Source organism: Eptatretus burgeri, chromosome 14 (genome assembly GCF_056783735.1).
Source record: "Eptatretus burgeri isolate ZD-2024b chromosome 14, Ebu_testis_v1, whole genome shotgun sequence".
NCBI classification, from domain to species: domain Eukaryota; kingdom Metazoa; phylum Chordata; class Myxini; order Myxiniformes; family Myxinidae; genus Eptatretus; species Eptatretus burgeri.
This window is the reverse complement of record NC_140974.1, coordinates 44,982,878-45,002,712: the sequence shown is the minus strand read 5'-3', so window position 1 is coordinate 45,002,712 and position 19,835 is coordinate 44,982,878. Positions and strand designations below refer to the sequence as shown.

The window sequence follows — 19,835 nt, the reverse complement described above, 5'->3', positions numbered from 1 at the left end:
CTGTGTTCCTTGTACATTATTTGCCTTGCTATATTCGGATAACTCTTCTCTTACGTGCTCCCCTCGTTCCCCGACTATTGTTAATAAATTCCCCTTTTTGTTGAATGTACCAGGTCGTTTCTGTGTTTCTTTCATTGGCTTAGCATGGTGCGTGTTGGAAAATAGCGAAGCAGCAAAGTGTTCATTTGGTCCGGCGCGGCTCTGGTAACTCCGCTCGGTTCCGCCGGATCCGAGCCGTTACCTGCGACTCGGATCGGACAGAGTCGGCCGAGGGTGTGGTTCCCTGGTAGTTAGACTGCGTGGGTATTTAGGTATATTGAAATTGGCAATTGACCCTATCCCACGTGGTCGAACTATTGGTGATCTTCGGTCCGATAAGGAACCCGTGCCCTTTCGGATTTTTCTGAAAGGTACGACCTAAATTCCGGGTGTTCGGTGGAGCCGACTCTACTGCTCCCCCTAGCGGTCTTGCTCGCCACCGAGATCCGGCACCACAACAATATTGAGTTGTTGAAATGACTGCATGGTCAAACCTCACTCTGGTTAGAATCCCAATTCTGATATCAGTGAAGGAAATATTCGGGAGGGTCAATTCAGCATACCCTTCCACAACCCCAGATCTGATGTCACTCGCAGACTTCCTTCTTTCCTCGAGCTTACACATTTTGTTTTCTTGCTCACCTCTAATGTTAAGGAAATGTGAAAAATTCATTTGATTTTTAGACTGTATCCCCACCCCGAACCCCATCCGTTCCTCACCATCTCATAATAGTCCATTGTAGCCTGGTGTTGGCTTGGTGGTTAAAGTGGCGGCTTGGGATCCTAGGGTCCTGCGTTCAAGCCCCGTCGGCCGCTGAATTAATACACCAGGGAGTTGACACAGCCTGTCATCCTTCCGAGGTCGGCGAAATGAGTACCAGTTAAAGTGTGTGTACTGGTAGAGGGGCACTGCATCAGCGACACAGTCGTGCTTCAAGAAATGATAGCTACCCCTGCAGCAAAGCTGCCATACAACCACAACCACCAGCTATCACAATAACAGATTTTTCTCTTTTGGCAAGGGGTGGTATATAATTTCAAGGATTTCAAGGAAATTATGCACAGGAGGCCATTCGGCCCATCATAATGTTGGACATGGTCATTCTTTCAGTTAAGGTCAGTATTTGGACTGTCACTGGTAAACGCCTTGTCCCACCTTGACGATTTAGCCAGCGTATGCCGACGTATGAAAAATTTGTCTAAAATGCTGGCACACGTCGAATACGTATGGGTAAGTTTTGTATACGTTAAGAGCACGCTGGCATACGTCGTAGTACGCTGGCATACGTCGTAGTACGCCAAGCTGTTAGACAAATTTTCCATGCTTGAAATTTTTCGACGTATGCCAGCGTATGACTCACACGTTCCGCATAACGCTGGCCATAAGTTGTAGGCACGTTATGCGATCGTTGACACACGTTACTTGTAAGTTACTCATAAGTCGAAACACGTCGAGGTAATGTTTAGCATGCCCGAAACTTATTTCTAACCTATGAGTAACATGTTGTAGGCACGTTCCGCGATCGTTGACACACGTTACTTGTAAGTTACTCATAAGTCGAAACACGTCGAGGTAATGGTTAGCGTCAGTGTTCCAGACTCCCTGGTTTTTTTTTTTTTTCTTCGGTATGACGGTGATGTTGACACTTCGATTTCAAGTGCGGTTACAATATAATGTAATTAATAGGCTGCCGCTCAACGATTTAAATCATAACCGCACTAGAAATCAAAATGTCAACATCACCGTCATACCAAAGAAAAAAAAAATAACCAGGGAGTCTGGAACACTGATGCTAACCATTACCTCGACGTGTTTCGACTTATGAGTAACTTACAAGTAACGTGCGTCGACGTGTGTCAACGATCGCGGAACGTGCCTTCAACTTATGGCCAGCGTATGCGGAACGTGTGTCATACGCCGAGTACGTCGAAAAATTTTCAACATGCTGAAAATTTGTCGACGTATTCGTCGTACTACGTATGCCAACGTGCTATTAACGCATACAAAACTTACCCATAACGTATTCGACGTGTGCCAGCGTATTCAGCAAATTTTTCATGTCGGCATCCACTGGCTAAAACGTCAAGGTGTGACAGTGGCTTGACACTTTGATGTCTAGTGCGGTTATGATTTGAATTGTCGAGCCGCAGCCTATTAATAGCCTACGTCACGTGATCGTCGGCGATACGCTGCCGCGCTATGCATAAGTTCGACTATCGTTGGGCATAGGTTGTGAACGCCGACAACATGCTCAGCATTCGTTGATATAAGTTATCTATATGTTATCAAAACGTTCTGTGTACGTTACTAATACGCTATACATACGTCCAACTCGTTATGAATACGTCCAAAACTGGAAAACAACATCAATAGTTCAGTATACATTTTGATACCTTGCCATACGCTGGCTAAAACGTAAAGGTGTGACAGGGCCCTAACATGCAACTCAGTACTATCTGCCTCATAGTTGGGCAGATGAGCTCCCTTTGGGAACCAATGGACATCCAGTAAGGAGATGGTGTCTTCCAAAACACCTATCCAATCGGACGGGTACGTGGCAGGAAGGGCATTATTCAGTAAAAATTAAATGAAATGCTCCACGACCAAACATGAACCTTGGATCAAGTGGTTTCGGAAGGACTGTGGCATCCCCTTAAAGCGACGCATGACAGCGACCCCCGGCTGTTGTGAGAAGTGGGGAAGGGGTACGGCAGAACCCACGGCTGTGGCTAAAGAGTTATGTGGAGAGAAATGAGAGCATCAGAGTTGGAACATGGAATGTCGGTACAATGACAGGCAAGGAGAGAGAGTTGGTGGATACTCTGATGAGAAGAAAAGTTGACATCTTGAGTGTACAGGAGACAAAATGTACTGGGAATAGTACAAAAGAACTAGGAGAAGGCTACAGATTGTATCACTGTGGAGAACAGAGAAAGAGAAATGGAGTTAGTCATATTGAAGGAGAAATGGAAAGTACTGGAAGTGAAGATAATTAGTGATAGGTTGATGCTAGTCAGTCAGTGGTTATGCCTGGCGTTGACTTAATGGTTAGGGTGGTGGGCTTTGGATCCTAGGATCCTGTGTTCAAATCGCACTCGGCTGTTGAATTAATACCAGGTGGGGTTGACTCTGCCTGTCATCCTTCCGAGGTCGGCAAAATGAGTGCCAGCTTTCTGGTATCCAGTGTCGGAGGGGTGACCCGTCCAGGATTGTGCCCAATCGTCAAGGAGACTGCTTAGGCAGCACAAACGCTCTGCACAGATTATGGTCCCAATGGATGGATGGATGGATGGATGTTAGTGAAGTGGTGACAAAGAATGAATGCACTGGTGAATATAATCTCAGAGTACGCACCACAAACTGAGTGTTCAGAAGAGAAAGAGGCATTCGGAGAGCAGTTAGAAGCCCGAGTCAGGAGGGTATCAGCTGGAGAGAAGATTATAAATGGTGCAGACTTACATGGCCATGTTGGACAAGAAGTGGGTGGACATAAATTGTGGAACTTGGAGGAAATTGATATGGCAGGAGAAATGAATATGGGGAGAAGATTCTTGAGATTGCCCAGAGCCTTAAGCTATTTATGTGAATGCAGGGTTCAGAAAGAAGGAACATCTGTTAACCTACAAAGGTGGACTTAATAGTAGCAAGAATGATTACATCTTGGTAAGACAGTCACAAGAAGCAGGTTATGTATTGCAATGTTATATTGGGCAAAGTAGGGGTGAGCAAACATAGGCTGCAGGGCCGGATTTAGACATGTGGTGCCCCCTGGGCAGCCTTCAGTAGTGGAGGCTCACTACTGAATACTACAAAAAACCTTAGAAAATACACTACTGAAAACCTTAGAATACTAAAAACGTGACAAGACATATTTACAGTCATCCATAAAGTATATTTTTCAAGAACAAAGAATCTGAATAAAAATGTACATCTATAAACATCATGATCAATCTATATACATGTAAGAATCTAGTTCCTATGTTTCAAGTATAAAGAATCTGAATAAGCTAGCACATGATCAATCTATAAGATTATAAGAATCTGCGAAGTTCCTATGTTTCAAGCATAAAGAATTTGAATAAGCAAGCAGGCACATCTTTAAACATCATGATGAAACTATAAGAATCTACGAAGTTGGAAGTTCCCATGTTTCAAGTATATAATAAAGAAACTGAATAGTGTAGTGAATAAGCAAGCATGTCAATCATGATCAATCATAGAATCTACAATCTCGTACAGTACCTAATACCTATATTTACAGACCACTGATGAGACCATCAGGCTGCAAATCTAGTCCAGCATGCGTGTCCACTATTTCTCGCCATGATGCGAGCTGAATATACCTCAACAGTTTTGTAGAGCAAAGTGCAAACGGCTAAAGCCGGGTTAACCAAACGTAAGCTAACTATTAAAGTAACCTTAAAAATGCAAGGACCATAAATGTAACCTGAAAAATTCGAGGATAATAATTGTAAAGAGACGTGCAAAGTCCCATACTCCCATATAAGTCAACTGACTTCTATATAAAATAGAGAATGAGATAAGATGAATATCTTATATCTGTTCCACGATCTACCAACTACCATTCAGGCACTCACAAACACATTTTTCCTTACAATTTTTTTTTCATGAAATATGTGGAGGCCCCCTGGTTGTGGAGGCCCCTGGGCAACTGCCCAGCTGGCCCATGCCTACATCCGGTCCTGATAGGCTGTTTGGAATGGACATGAGATGGAGAACTAAAAGAACAAGCAGTCATAGACTGGTACTTACGAAATCGTCAACTTGACCTCTGACCTTGTCTAATAAAAGCTGTCTCTAGAGAAGGTAGCGACGCAAACCAGAAGTTTATACGATGAATCTGTACCAAACCATCAAAAATCGTAACGTCGACCGAAGCAAAAATCTCCATTTCTCAACGCAATTATTTTATCAGTCACAAAACCGTAATATTCGGCCATCCACCAACAATCTTTACATAATCCGACGGCTCAGCGAGTCAGGCATGCGACGATAACCTTTATTGGGATAAAAAATGACTTTTAAACACCATCTTTATCGAAAACACCTTCAGCGCGCACACGCAAAACCATATGCGAGTCAACGACGCGTCTGCTCGAGCGCACGTGACGACCCGTGACGCGCGAGTGAAATATTTTTTATACAATCTTAAAACGTCTCCAAAACATCCGATTTTTACCAGAATTTTGACAACCGAGTTTTAAGCGTCCTAAGCGATCGCAAAAACCGAAGACAAAATTAAAATCGAAGTTAAAACGAACTCGTAACGTCGAGCGAAGCAAAAATACTCCATTTCTCCACATGAATTTACGGAATCATGTTTGACCTCACTGTGACCTTGACCTTTGACCGATTTTGATCGTGCCTCCAAACAAACACACAAACACACAAACAGAGGACGGAAGTCATCAATATACTTACGAAATCTAAAGATTTCGTAAGTAAAAAGGGTGAGTATGAGAAGAGGAAAGATTAAACTGTGGAAGGTGACAGGAATGAAGCTGGTCCTCTTCAAAGAGGAAGTCCAGTGAAAGCAAAGAATTACACGAGGATGGAGGAGTAGAAGGAATATGGAAGAATGTGAAAAGCCCTGGTCATGGCATCTAAAAAAAAAACAGTGGGGAGAATGGAGGAAAACCAAGGAAAATGAGACATGGTGGTGGAATTAGGAAGTACCAGCCATGATTAAAAGGAAGAAGATGGCATATAAAGAATGGAAAACTACAAGAGAAGACAAAGACAGCGGCAAGGCAAGATGGGAAACAGCACAAGAATGGTGTAATAATTTGGAAACACCAGAGGATGAAACAATGTTCTACAGAATATCAAGAGCGAGGCAGAAACAAAAGCAAGACTTGGGGAGATTGTAGGCCTGGTGTTGGCTTGGGATCTTAGGGTCCTGAGTTTGAGCCCCTATTAACCGTTGAATGAACACCAGGTGGGGTTGACTCAGCCTGTCATCCTTTCGAGGTCGGCAAAATTAGTAGCAGTATACTGGTAATAGGGGTATTCTATCAGCGGCATAGCCGCGCCCTCAGCCAATGATGCTACTCGCAGCCTTGTGCTGCATGAGAAAGAGGAGGAGTGGGATTGTGTGTGCAGTTCTGTTCTTGCGTATGGCAGCTTGGCTGCCGGGTAGCTATCATTATTGGAAGCACAGCTGTACTGCTGATGCTGTGCCCCTCTACCAGTACACTGGTACTCATTTCACCAACCTTGGAAGGATGACAGGCTGAGTCAACCCCACCTGGTGTTAATTCAACGAGTTATAGGGGCTCAAACTCAGGACCCGAGGACTCCAAGCCAGCCACCCGAGCCGCAAAGCCAACACCAGGCTATAGTGTGTACATGATTATTGATTATGTTGGTCAGATTTATTTATCTATTCGTATGCAGCCTGTGGCTGCTTGGCCGCATCATTTTCTGGGAGCGCGGCTGTGCCACTGATGGAACGTTGCGTTACCAGCACGCTGGTACTCATTTCGCCGACCTCGGAAGGACGACAGGTCGAGTCAACCTGCCTGGTGTTAATTCAACGATATGACAGGGGCTTGAACTCAAGGCCCAAAGATCTTAAGCCAGCCACTCTCATCGTGAAGCCAAAACCAGGCTTGTTGGTCAGATATTACATGGAAAAGAGGAAATTAAGAGAAGGTGGAAAGAGTACTTTGAAAGATTACTAAATGTGGAAAATGAGAGAAAGGCCCTGACGGAGGTATGGAAAGCTGAGGGATCTGTGAAGGAAGTTCAAGAAGAGGAGGTGAGAAAAGCACTTGACAAAATGAAAAAAAGAAAAGCCTATGGACCATCTGAAGTTGTGGTCGAGATAGTGAAGGTGCTCAGATGAACTGAGGGAGTTAAGTGATTGGTGGAGTTAATTCGGAAAGTGTGGAGTGAGGAGAAGATATCAGATGATTGGAGGAAGAGTATAATAATAATACCAACTTTCAAACAGAAAGGGGACATCTTACATTGAAAATTACAGAGGAAAATTACAATTACAAATGCAGAGAAAGACAGACGTAATGGTGTGTGGTAAGACTGGTGTAGAGAGGGTCAATGTTATCAATATAAGGGGTGGACAGCTGACACAAATGGACAAATTCAAATACCTTGGTCCAACAATAAAGGAAGGAGGAGGTTGTGAAGCAGAAATCCAGGACAGAGTGAAGGCAGCATTGGCAAAATGGAAGGAGGTTAGTGGATAGAAGGATACTGAGAAAATGGAAGGTTAAAATGTACAAAACAGTGATGAGGCTGGTTATAATGTATGGTACAGGAACATGGGCTTTGTGAAAAAGGGAAGAGGTGCTGGAGAGGACAACGATGAGAATACTTCATTGGATTCTTCGAGTATCACCAAGAGGATGGTTGAGGAATGAGGAGATACGCAACAGAGCTGGAGTTGTATCACAGAAAGGATTGGAGAGACGAGGTTGCGGCAGTTTGGACATGTGATGAGGAAAAAGGATGAAGAACCAATCAAGAGCATGAAACGAGCCAATTAGAGGGGAAAGATCAAGAGGATGACAGATTAAGGTGGAGGGAGGAAGTGGAAAGAGATTTGAAGAGCATGGGATTGAGAGGAAGATGAGTACCGAGGGGGATGGAGAAGACGGATCCGAGTGGCCGACCCCTAACCTGTTGGAATTAAAGGACAGAGGAGGTGAGAAATATATCATCTTTATCTTGGAAGTTGGAGTACATTAGAGAATTCTCATGACATCTAGCTATGAAAGAATGTGGAATCACAAGTTGTAGCCACAACCTTTTAGCCGAGCTGCTGACTGCTGCATTCACCATATTGACAAATAAAAGTGCGTTGGCACAATCTCCAAGGATTTTGTTCTTGCAGTGCTACAAGAACAGTGTCTTCCCCTGAACAAAGTAATGACACAGCACACACATTTCACAAAAACAACCTCCTCCCAGCTTCCCTCCCCCAACATAGTGGACACGGTTAGAGTAAGGAAATGCTGAAAGGTTATAGGCCGTATACATATTCAGTGGATGTTAACTGCATCCCAAATCTTTCCTTTCACTAGCAACCATCCGGCACATTTTACTTTCTTCAGAAATCTGAGATTTGATGGATCAGCCGAAGCAAAAGTGAAGGAAATGAACGAGGACTGCTTCTTTGAAGATCCAGCAAAGCCATGCAAATTTACATCCTTGTGAAAAAAACATGTGAACCACCTGGTCAATATATTTGTATTGTAGAAGCTGCTGCCCACAGAGCAACAACATTGACATAGCAAACAGTGTAATCTGGTGTCGAGGAACCTCCACGAAGATCAGAACACTAATTAGATGCTGATGAATGATGAAGATGCTGGTGAAGACTTGCCTCCACTTCGTGAGTGACATCGTGTGGTCTTTAACATCGACAAACCAATATGAGAAGACGGGAAACCCAGTTTAACCTCCATCCGATATACTATGCATTAATCGCCCTTCCCATCATGGTGACCGTTTATAGCTGGGCCAAGATTCTAACCCAGGCTTGACAGCTTAAAGGAGAGCGGACATACCTCCAATTTATCCTGCCACTCCCAAACAGTAAGTTGTAATATGGAACTATAAGAGGTGTGTGTGTGTGTGTGTGTGTGTGTGTGTGTGTGTGTGTGTGTGTGTGTGTGTGTGTGTGTGTGTGTGTGTGTGTGTGTGTGTGTTTTGCTGTTTTCCTCTGAGATGGCCAAACGGATCTTTGTCAAACTTTTAGAGGTTCTTCAGTGAGTGCTGGGCAGTGTTTTATGCAAAAAAGGTTTTTGGAAAAATTTTGTACTTTGTACACTCATAATATTAATTGAGGAATAAAAGTACTCAAAGGTTTTGGAACTAATGACTGTGGATAAACCCTGAGCTTACAGTTTTTAGCCATAATCAAGACATTTTATTGGTAAATTTGGATTTGTCGAGGAGAATGGGCAAATTCATTCATTTCGTGTGCAGCCTGTCGCTGCTGGTTTAAATCATTGCTGGGAGCATGGCTGTGCCACTGATGCAGTGCTCCCCTGCTGGTTAGGGCAGGAATTTGGCATTTGTTCACGGTGCCGGCGAATACTGGCCTACTCTTCATGAAGGACACTGTGGGATCATTAATGCCCACCAACGAATGCTGGCAGACGAGATGTCCATTTAACATCCATCCGAGGGATGGCACATACATTGGTGAACCGCCCTGCCTGTGAAACACTGAGATGACAGTTTAATTATAGCTGGGTCGAGATTCAAACCCAGGGTAGACAGCTTAAAAGAGAGTGTGCGTACCTCCAGACCATCCTGCCAGCCCAAATAGGCAAATGTGAAGTTGGCTCAATTTTGGACCGCAGATGCTTTCCAGTGAGCACACAATAAGATCACATTTTCAAGGCTAGAGTGGCTCATAATAAACTAAATTGTAGTGAGATATATTATTGTTTACACAGGATGGCATTATGGTACAATGTGACCACAAACGTACCTGCAAGTCTTGGCTTCAGGACAACCTCAGCCAAGAGATCAACAACAGCTTCCAAGCCCGCACTATCCGCAGACACAGCGTACATGGTGGTGTCTCTACGTTAAAGAAGAACAAACAAAAATACTTTCATTGAAACAAATAATTTGATGCAGTACCATCTCTCTATTGCACCCAACTTCACCTAATCCCATTGCACAGCTATCCACTTGCTCCCATAATGATTCAATTAATCAAATCACGACTCTTTGGTATGGGAAAGGCAGACGTACATCTTACTTGGCCAAATAGCATTCAGCTCAGTGGATCACTCAATACTGGAGCATTTGCTTTTTAAAACCACCTCCCCCTCCTAGCAACAAACATAAAGGTCAAAATGGAACAATTCAGATAAATAGAATACATGGGATGGACCCATAAAATGGGGGGAAACATCAAATCAAATGAGAGTATTCGTACATACTAGCATTGGCCCACTTTCGGTGAGCATCTTAAAGTGGTTGTTCCGTCCCAGAGTCACGGGGGTACTACGAGGGAGTAGATATCCCTGGTTGCTCCCCGGACTCACCGGGAATCGCAAGCCATCACAAACGAATGAGTTTGTGTCGCGGTGGGTCGCTAATTGACCGTGAACACCAATCATTTTACCATGTGACCCAGTGTCCTCCGTCTGACTACTGTTTAACTGGGAACACGCAGTCGCCTTGTCGGGGAATCGTGCCCTCGATGCGTACTTGCATTACATACCGTTTCAGGTACAGCCGAGCAGAGCTGCCAAGTACACACTGGCTAATAAGCAGATTTTGGGGGTGTAACTTTCCGGCTAGGCTAATCTGTGGACCTTGCTGGACCAAAGGAGGAAAAGACAAAAATGAGCTGGGTACATTGATAACGAAGCAAATTTATTATAACAAAGCGAGGAAAGTTCTGTGGTATCGTATGGGTTTATTCACAGATGTAAAGCAGGGGAAGACAAGGAATTTGTGGGTGCGACAAAAGAAATGCAATATTCACAAAAGAAGACAGTGCAGATTTACCCCGATAAACTTATAGTCTTAACTTGCACTATACATGACATGCACCGCCACTGCCGACACACACACACACACACACACACACACACACACACACACACACACACACACACACACACACACACACACACACACACACACACGCACACACACCCCAGAAAGAGGAGAGGTAGTTGAGGAGTAGCGACCTCGTGGTACCTGGCATGGTCCAATCACTTAGGAAGAGGGAGGAGGAAGGAAAACTGAAGGTGTCTGTGGTGTGTGAATGAGCTGTGAATGTAGTGCAGCGTGTCATGCAGTGTGGTGTAAGAGGGAAGTGTGAGAGGTGCGAGTCAGTGAGGTCGCTCTAAAAGAACGGTTACTCAGGACTTGCCCTCGCCAATTGCCCTTGTGCGTCCACAGTGGATGAGACAAAGATGGGAGAGAAGATGCGCGAGAGAGAGACTTTAACGTAGTTGTGTGAGGGTCTGTAAATGTCAATGTTGGCTGCTGGATGCAGTGAAACTGAGCGTCAATGACTCAGGGGTGGTCCCGGCCCATTCTGGCAATTTCTTGCTCCACCACAATTTCCTCGCTTGGCTGCTCCGCCCTCTCCTCTCGGTCACGCTGAATTGTGACAAGATTTCGCTCGGTCGCGAGAGAGAGAGAGAGTTCTTACAGGACTGCCTCGTGGAGCCAGGACAAAGTAGGAGCAAGTGGCGGCGAGCCAAATTGATCCTTTTATGGGCCCTGAGTGAGGGAGGAGCTAAGAATCAGATCAAACGATCCTGTAGGTGTTTCCGAGCTCCCCCATTGGCGCATAGCAGTCACCCCGGGCCGTAGCCACGCCCCGCCAGGCTTCGTAATCTAAAATGGCTTAATTTGCCCTTGCACTGTGCCACGCGTCAGAGCTCTGTAATTAACATTGGACGAGAGTCTTCAGAAGTGCTCTCCGGCCCCGAACGTGCACTGGACTCCATTTAAGCGTGGTTATTTGGGGAAACCCCAGAGCAATCCGCACATCTTCGAATGAACCCCAGTGCACACTAGTGTACACACCAAAACACCCCGATTCTCAATACCCTTTTTCCTTCGGTATCCTCTGAGACTGTGTTGAGCGTCCAATGGGTTGATGGCAGTTGTGGCGGTTATAGGAAGGTGAGAGAAGCATTGTGGAATTTGTGGTGAAGAGATTGGTATAGTGGTTGTAGATGTGGCGTTGCGGCGAAGAGGTTGGAGATGATTGTAGCTGTGGCGTTTGTGGTGAAGGTGTGGACCAAGATTGTTGTGGGGATTTTTAAGAAGACACGTGGAGTGGTTTTGGGAAGCATTACGGTGAGCATAACGAGGGTCTGAGGTGAGGCTGCAGTTGGATTTTGGCACGCAGTTTGAACAGAAAATGGTGCGCGTATGCTAATGGACCTCACGGTGTTTCCTCACACTCTCGGCATCGTTACTTTTCTGCATGCGTGGTTCGTGAATGAGATAAAGTGAAGTAAAGCAATGAAATAAGAGAATAGAGGATTGAAGACCAAACTAAAAGCCCGACGCAACACATCTTTCCCATTTACCCACGAGACATGTAGAAAGAGCTAACTAAAGAAATACTAATGAAATAACCGTCTTAGGATCACTATATATTGGGTGCCATTGCCTCGGAGGAGTGCCAGTTTTACAGAACCGCAACATGGTGATATTGTACACCTGAAATTTTTTGGCACATACTATAACCATATCTTGTGTTGCTGGACAACACTGTAATGTTTCATGATGTAAAATGCCAAGTGATCAATTTTGAAGTTTTCGTCATTAATATATAAAGAAGAAAGTTTGTGTGTTTGCTCATGCATTCATACCCTGCAGGAACCAGTGCAACCAAACTCTGAATGGCCTGCTCTTTCATCCAGAGGAAGGTTAAGGGCTATGTTTGATAAAAACAAAAATTAAAATCAGATGATAGGCTTTTAGTCCTCGATTGGGTCTTGTGCCAACACACTGCCTGCATTTTTTCTCGGAAGCGTCGTTCAAGCAATATGCATTGTGAAGATCGTATGTTGACGTTGTAGTGATCAAAAACACAACTTTAATTATTATTGTGTTTACATGTGCGCCTGTTGTTAAAAATAATGCTTTACACAGGTCTATTATAATACTTCAGTGTTTCGGCCTCGAGCGTGTATGGTGCTTACACGCTGCCGCAATCGTTTTGTGAAGATCATATGTTGAGGTCATATTATGTATGCAAGCTAATAACGGAAACTGTGTATTCCCTTGCTACGTTCCTCCCCGACCTCTAATCCTCCCCGTCTCTGTACGATCCGTCTACTGCTTTTTTAACTTTGATCTACCGTGTCACGAAGATCGGCATGGTAAGATGCCTGCCGGAGAACTTCTGCAACTCCCAAGGGAACACTTCCGTTAAGAAATATCTTAACTTACCTAACTTGCATGAGAAATACAGGGTGTACACATACTGTATGAATGGTGGAGTTTTATGACATTGTCATAAAAGTAGCAACTATAATACCCAGTTACTGGCATAACCACTTACAAGAAAACATCACGAGAGTAACTGAAAGTTTTACGCCAGATTCTTGACCGAGCATGGACAAAAACTGCATGTCGATATGATGTGTGCCACACTGTTAATGGTGCACATGTGCATTGAAGTCATGCAATACTATTTCAAAAATCTTTTGAAATGGATAAAACTGCAACGTAGAAAAAAACTTTTTGAGTTGGTTAATCAAATAAACAACAGCACAATGCACAGCGAGCATGTTTTTTTTTTGTTTTTTTTTCTAAAATCAATCTGCTCACAAAACCCCACCGTTCATTTCTGTACACCCTGTACTACCACATGCCGCCAAAAAAAAAGACCCCAGGTGGGCAGAAACAAATCGGATGCAAAGAGAATGGCAGTTTACAAGTCAGTTGGGACTTGAGAGCAGACATGGGCTCGGCTTGAGGATAAACATGCAAGACAAGCAGCCTCCAGGGCAACATGTTGAGAATCCTTGGAAGGTGAAGCATTTCGATGCAAGTCCAAGCGCATTTTGCAACGCCCAGATTGGCAATTCATACAAAACCATAAGGTCAACATTCCCCAATTTGTCACCCTGGAAATATATATATATATATATATATATATATATATATATATATATATATATATATATATATATATATATATATATATATATATATATATATATATATATATATATATTGCATCGAATTTCCCCGTGCAATGCTGGGTACTTCAGCTAGCGTGCACGCGTGCAAGCACACACACCATTGTGTTTAAAAAATAAAATAAAATAAAGAGATGGTCGGTGAACAGTGGAAAAGGGGTAACTGTTCCTCCATAAAAAAACCCAGACACAGACATGTACAGACAAACATGCATGCACATCAGGTGTTGAAGCGTTGGCAGAGCACGAGAGGGAGATGGACGATAACAGCATCGTCCTCAGCTGGAAGTGACACCGATGACAGTACCCCAGCGTAGTGCGGTCGTCAATGATGCAATTATAGTGAGCGTGTAGCATTTAAGTGAGAGGTAGTGAAATTGGGGAGGAGGTGCAGAAAAATGGAGAAGTCAGTATCTCTTCACTGGAGTGGCGGCCATGAACCCTCGTGCCAAACCAGCATTTGCTGCATACGGTCTCTGGAGAATTGACATATTTCATCCACTTTGTACTTAAAGTCTGAATCTTCGCTGCAAGGTCAATGTAGTCTTAAGGCCCTGTCACACCTTGGCGATTTAGCCAATGTATGCCTGATGTATGAAAAATTTGGCTAAAACGCTGGCACACGTCGAATACGTTATGGGTAAGTTTGTATACGTTAAGAGCACGCTGGCATACGTCATAGCAGCCAAGCTGTTAGACAAGTTTTCCATGCTTGAAATTTCCCGACGTATGCCAGCGTATGACTCACACGTTCCACATAATGCTGGCCATAAGTTGTAGGCACGTTACACGATCGTTGACACACGTTACTTGTAAGTTACTCATAAGTCGAAACACGTCGAGGTAATGTTTGGCGTACCCAAAACTTATTTCTAACCTATGAGTAACGTGTTGTAGGCACGTAACACGATCGTTGACACACGTCGACACACGTTACTTGTAAGGTACTCATAAGTCGAAACACGTCAAGGTAATGGTTTTCGTCAGTGTTCCAGACTCCCTGTTTTTTTTTTCTTCGGTATGACGGTGATGTTAACACTTCGATTTCTCGTGCAGTTATAATATAATATAATTAAAAGGTTGCCGCTCAACGATTTAAATCATAAGCGCACTAGAAACCGAAGTGAAATCGAAATCGAAAATCAACATGCTGAAAATTTCTCGACGTACACGGCGTATGACGACGTATGCCAGCGTGCTCTTAACGTATACAAAACTTACCCATAACGTATTTGACGTGTGCCAGCTTGGTTCGGCAAATTTTTCATACGTCGGCATACGCTGGCTAAAACGTCAAGGTGTGACAGCAGCTTCACACTTCGATGTCTAGTGCGGTTATGATTTGAATCGTCGAGCCGCAGCCTATGAATAGCCTACGTCACGTGTTCGTCGGCGATACGCTGCCGCGCGCTCTGCATAAGTTACACAATCGTTGGGCATAGGTTGTGAACACCGACAACACGCTCAGCATTCGTTGGTACAAGTTATCTATATGTAATTGAAACGTTCTGTGTATGTTACTAATACGTTATGCATACGTCCAACACGTTATTATACGCCCAAAACTTTTAAAAAAGCATCAATAGTTCAGCGTACACCAGCGTTTTACATACATTTTGATACCTTGCCATACGCTGGCTAAAACGTCAAGGTGTGACAGGGCCCTTAGCAACTGAGTGTGCAATTTAAATTTTGATGTGAGAAGATGGGAAGATTAATATAGTAACATTGGATGAATGTGGAATTAAAGCCTGTCATTTTTCAATCTCTCTTTCTTGTTCTGACAAAGGGTGGCCATCCTAAACATCAGTGACTACTACTTCTGGTGGAAAGGTGAGCACTTTACTGTTCATTGACCACATGGTGCAGCCAACGCAGCTTGTTTGTCTTTACTGGAACTGACATTCTTTTAAATTTGTACATATGCCTGGTACACAGGTATTGCCATCCTGTGCACTAGGCATTTGTACAGTTTGATCGAGTCGTTTGATTGAGGGCTTGGGCTGGCAAAATCTGCAGGGGACCCCTGGAAGGTTGGCCTGGCACTCCCAGCGCACTGTGAAGACCTATACGAGAAGGGATGCATAGTGCATTGACCGTGGGTGTTCGTCCGTGCAGAGGCGGACCCCGATTGGGAGACCTGCTTTTCTTGAGTTCGCACCATGGATGGAGACCAGGCCGGATCCAGGCGGTCATTACAGATGCGGAACGGCTGTGGGCCTCGGCACCCCACGAGGATCGTCATCGGAATGCCAAGAGCTTGTCTGGCAGTTGTGGTCGCCGATGAAAACCACCACAGGTGCATCAGATTGAGAATTTGCCAGGAGAGGGGGAGGCCCAAGTGGACTCCCCTTTTAGCTGAGGCCTCCTTGCCATCTGGCCACTTTGTCATCTGGGGCCCCAGGCCAGGCCGCCTAACCTCAATCATCCAGGTTGGGAGATCCAGCCCCACGGCGAGTCCTTCCCACACGGCCAAACAAGGGTTGCGTGGGAGAAGATCGGTCACAGAGGTCATGTCAGCTGATAACATCTGGTGGGGGCCATCGTCCAGATCGCCCCATCATGGTCTCCCATTATAGCCTGCACCGAGGCAGTGTCCTACCCCAGAGGCGAAAACGATGCAGGAGGTTGACCAAAGTGGCAGGCGACCGTGTCACTATGCGGGCTATGTGTTTCGAGGTGCAGCTCTTTCAACTGCTTGACATTATTGCTTGTGAGAACAAACACATTTGGATAAATTGTTAACAGTTAAAAAAAACAAAACAAAAATTTGGACCATGGGATAGCAAAGAATGCATTGGGAACAAGCACAACCCACCTGGATGTTTGGCAATCACAGATACCACCATGCTGCTCCAACATGGTTAAAATTTCATCCCTGCTCCCAAACTTTGAAGTAGACTGCACAAAGAGAGAACAGACGCAAAATGTGGAGGTATTACTGGCAGTCACGAGAATTACTCAAGTGGGTACAACAGACAGGGACATGAGCGCAAGCACGCACGCACCGAGAACGCCAGCTTTTCCAGAAAATGAGATAGACCACTGGGGTACTTGGCCTCGTAGCGGGAACCAGCATTGACCAGGACTGCAAAAATAAACACGATGAGGAACATCTGCATCCGGTGCTTACAGCTGTTGCTGCTGCAAAACACTCATATCAGGTACTACTGGAGTAGGCAGCAGGTGACAGGAAAAAAAACAGATTTCAAACTATGTCGGAACTACCGCAAAGTCATTTATTTTTTTCTTCCCGGAAAACAATACGCACTTCCCACGGTGCAGAATTTTCCAAATTTGTGTTGTGAGGAAACACGAAGACCATTCTCGAGGGTCGTAATGCTCGTATCGTAGGTCTCTGAGCCGGTAGCCTTGGCATAGATTGGCTGCGGTACACTGGGCAGTGGTATGTTTAGAGGCACCGAGGTCTGGCCTCCAGTACAGAAGCGCCTCCGGACAGCTTGGCCAAGTCTGCAAAGACACATGTTTATGTAATGATGTTATGATACATTGTATGCATCATCCTTGGTGGTGTCAATGTTTTAGTTTTGGGTGGAAGGACGAGTGTATGGATGAAAGGAAGGACGAGTGTATGGATGAAAGGAAGGACGAGTGTATGGATGAAAGGAAGGACGAGTGTATGGATGAAAGGAAGGACGAGTGTATGGATGAAAGGAAGGACGAGTGTATGGATGAAAGGAAGGACGAGTGTATGGATGAAAGGAAGGACGAGTGTATGGATGAAAGGAAGGACGAGTGTATGGATGAAAGGAAGGACGAGTGTATGGATGAAAGGAAGGACGAGTGTATGGATGAAAGGAAGGACGAGTGTATGGATGAAAGGAAGGACGAGTGTATGGGTGAAAGGAAGGACGAGTGGATGGATGAAAGGAAGGATGAGTGGATGGATGAAAGGAAGGACGGGTGGATGGATGAAAGGAAGGATGAGTGGATGGAAGGAAGGATGGATGAGTGGATGGAAGGAAGGATGGATGAGTGGATAGAAGGAAGGAAGGAAGGATGGGTGGATGGATGAAACGAAGGATGGGTGGATGGATGAAAGGAAGGATGAGTGGATGCATGAAAGGAAGGATGAGTGGATGGATGAAAGGAAGGACGAGTGTATGGATGAAAGGAAGGACGAGTGGATGGATGAAAGGAAGGATGAGTGGATTTCAGGAAGGATGAGTGGATGGAAGGAAGGAAGGATGAGTGGATAGAAGGAAGGATGGGTGGATGGATGAAAGGAAGGATGGGTGGATGTATGAAAGGAAGGGTGGATGGATGAAAGGAAGGAAGGGTGGATGGATGAAAGGAAGGAAGGGTGGATGTATGAAAGGAAGGAAGGGTGGATGTATGAAAGGAAGGGTGGATGTATGAAAGGAAGGAAGGGTGGATGTATGAAAGGAAGGAAGGGTGGATGTATGAAAGGAAGGAAGGGTGGATGTATGAAAGGAAGGAAGGGTGGATGTATGAAAGGAAGGATGAGTGGATTTCAGGAAGGATGAGTGGATTGCAGGAGGGATGAGTGGATGGAAGGAAGGATGGATGAGTGGATAGAAGGAAGGAAGGAAGGATGGGTGGATGGATGAAACGAAGGATGGGTGGATGCATGAAAGGAAGGATGAGTGGATCGATGAAAGGAAGGACGAGTGGATGGATGAAAGGAAGGACGAGTGGATGGATGAAAGGAAGGATGAGTGGATTGCAGGAAGGATGAGTGGATGGAAGGAAGGAAGGATGAGTGGATAGAAGGAAGGATGGGTGGATGGATGGATGAAAGGAAGGATGGCTGGATGGATGAAAGGAAGGAAGGGTGGATGGATGAAAGGAAGGAAGGGTGGATGTATGAAAGGAAGGAAGGGTGGATGTATGAAAGGAAGGAAGGGTGGATGGATGAAAGGAGGGAAGGGTGGATGGATGAAAGGAAGGAAAGGTAGATGGATGAAAGGAAGGAAGGGTGGATGGATGAAAGGACGGAAGGGTGGATGGATGAAAGGAAGGAAGTGTGGATGGATGAAAGGAACGAAGGGTGGATGGATGAAAGGAACGAAGGGTGGATGGATGAAAGGAAGGAAGGGTGGATGAATGAAAGGACGGAAGGGTGGATGGATGAAAGGAAGGAAGTGTGGATGGATGAAAGGAACGAAGGGTGGATGGATGAAAGGAAGGATGAGTGGATGGAAGGATGAGTGGATGGAAGGATGAGTGGATGGAAGGAAGTGTGGATGGAAGGCACTGCCGTACTATTCTGTATGGTGCACTCTCATACTTTAGCATTAGACGAGCGACTAGATTTTAATACACCGCACGAATCTTTACAACAATTCCAAAAGGACCACAATTCTCATTGACCTTGGTGATGGTGTGTCGCGGTCAGACAGAGTGCACGTGATAGACATCAAAACAATTAACAGAATGACTCGTTAAATCAGTCGATTCCGTGGATGGAAACACCATTGGAGACGAACAATGTCGTCGTTAACCCCAACAAACGTTGAGAACACCACACAAGTCCATGTCCCACATTGTGTGGAATTCAACGGACAGTTGGAATCAAAAATGGCCTCCTCACGGTGAAAATCCTCCCGTGGATCACGGGCACACAAACACAACAGAGCGGGGCCCGAGAGAGGGAGACAACCAGAGAAGCTGTTGGACCAACCGACCGTTGTTGCCGCCACCAACTCCTCACAACCCGGTAAGGAGCTGCCGCCATTTTGGTCGATCTGGTGTGTTTCCTTTCACAAACAAAATTAGTTAAATTCCTGAATATGAGCCTCCAAAAAAAATTACATGTCGAGCACACTTATAGTTACCGTGAATATATCAAAATATTTCTGTAGATGTGGATCGATTCACTTGATGTACCCTCCGAGCCTTCACCCGCCCAAATGTTCTCAGTAACTCGATTTTATTTCTTGTTTAAAGTTTATTTTAGGTGTAATTGTGGCCGCAGGTCGGTGCGATCTTCTACCCTGATGACGTGATTGGCACATCGTCTTCATCATGTGCATGTTCAGTGGGGATTTTATTCACACGTTGTTGTTGTTGTTGTTGTTGTTTTTTAATCGTCCTTTCATCCCAAAGAGACGAATTACGGTAGA

General features: G+C 44.9%; 1 protein-coding gene across 2 annotated transcripts in view; it reads right to left on the bottom strand.

Annotated features, from left to right (window-relative positions):
- Nucleotides 1-19,590, bottom strand: part of PMPCA (peptidase, mitochondrial processing subunit alpha) — a 30,556-nt gene extending 10,966 nt beyond the window's left edge. The window contains exons 1-5 of one of the 2 annotated variants that reach the window (XM_085854589.1): nucleotides 19,398-19,590; nucleotides 17,000-17,199; nucleotides 16,737-16,816; nucleotides 16,547-16,629; nucleotides 9,525-9,619 (exon numbers count right to left, since the gene is read on the bottom strand). In XM_085854589.1, the coding sequence (XP_085710715.1) occupies nucleotides 9,525-9,619; nucleotides 16,547-16,629; nucleotides 16,737-16,816; nucleotides 17,000-17,199; nucleotides 19,398-19,447 (508 nt within the window). In that variant the 5' untranslated portion in view covers nucleotides 19,448-19,590. Of the gene's footprint in view, nucleotides 1-9,524; nucleotides 9,620-16,546; nucleotides 16,630-16,736; nucleotides 16,817-16,999; nucleotides 17,200-19,397 lie in introns of those variants that run through there. The other variant, XM_085854590.1, reaches the window with a different exon arrangement.
- Between the last annotated feature and the right edge of the window lie 245 nt (nucleotides 19,591-19,835).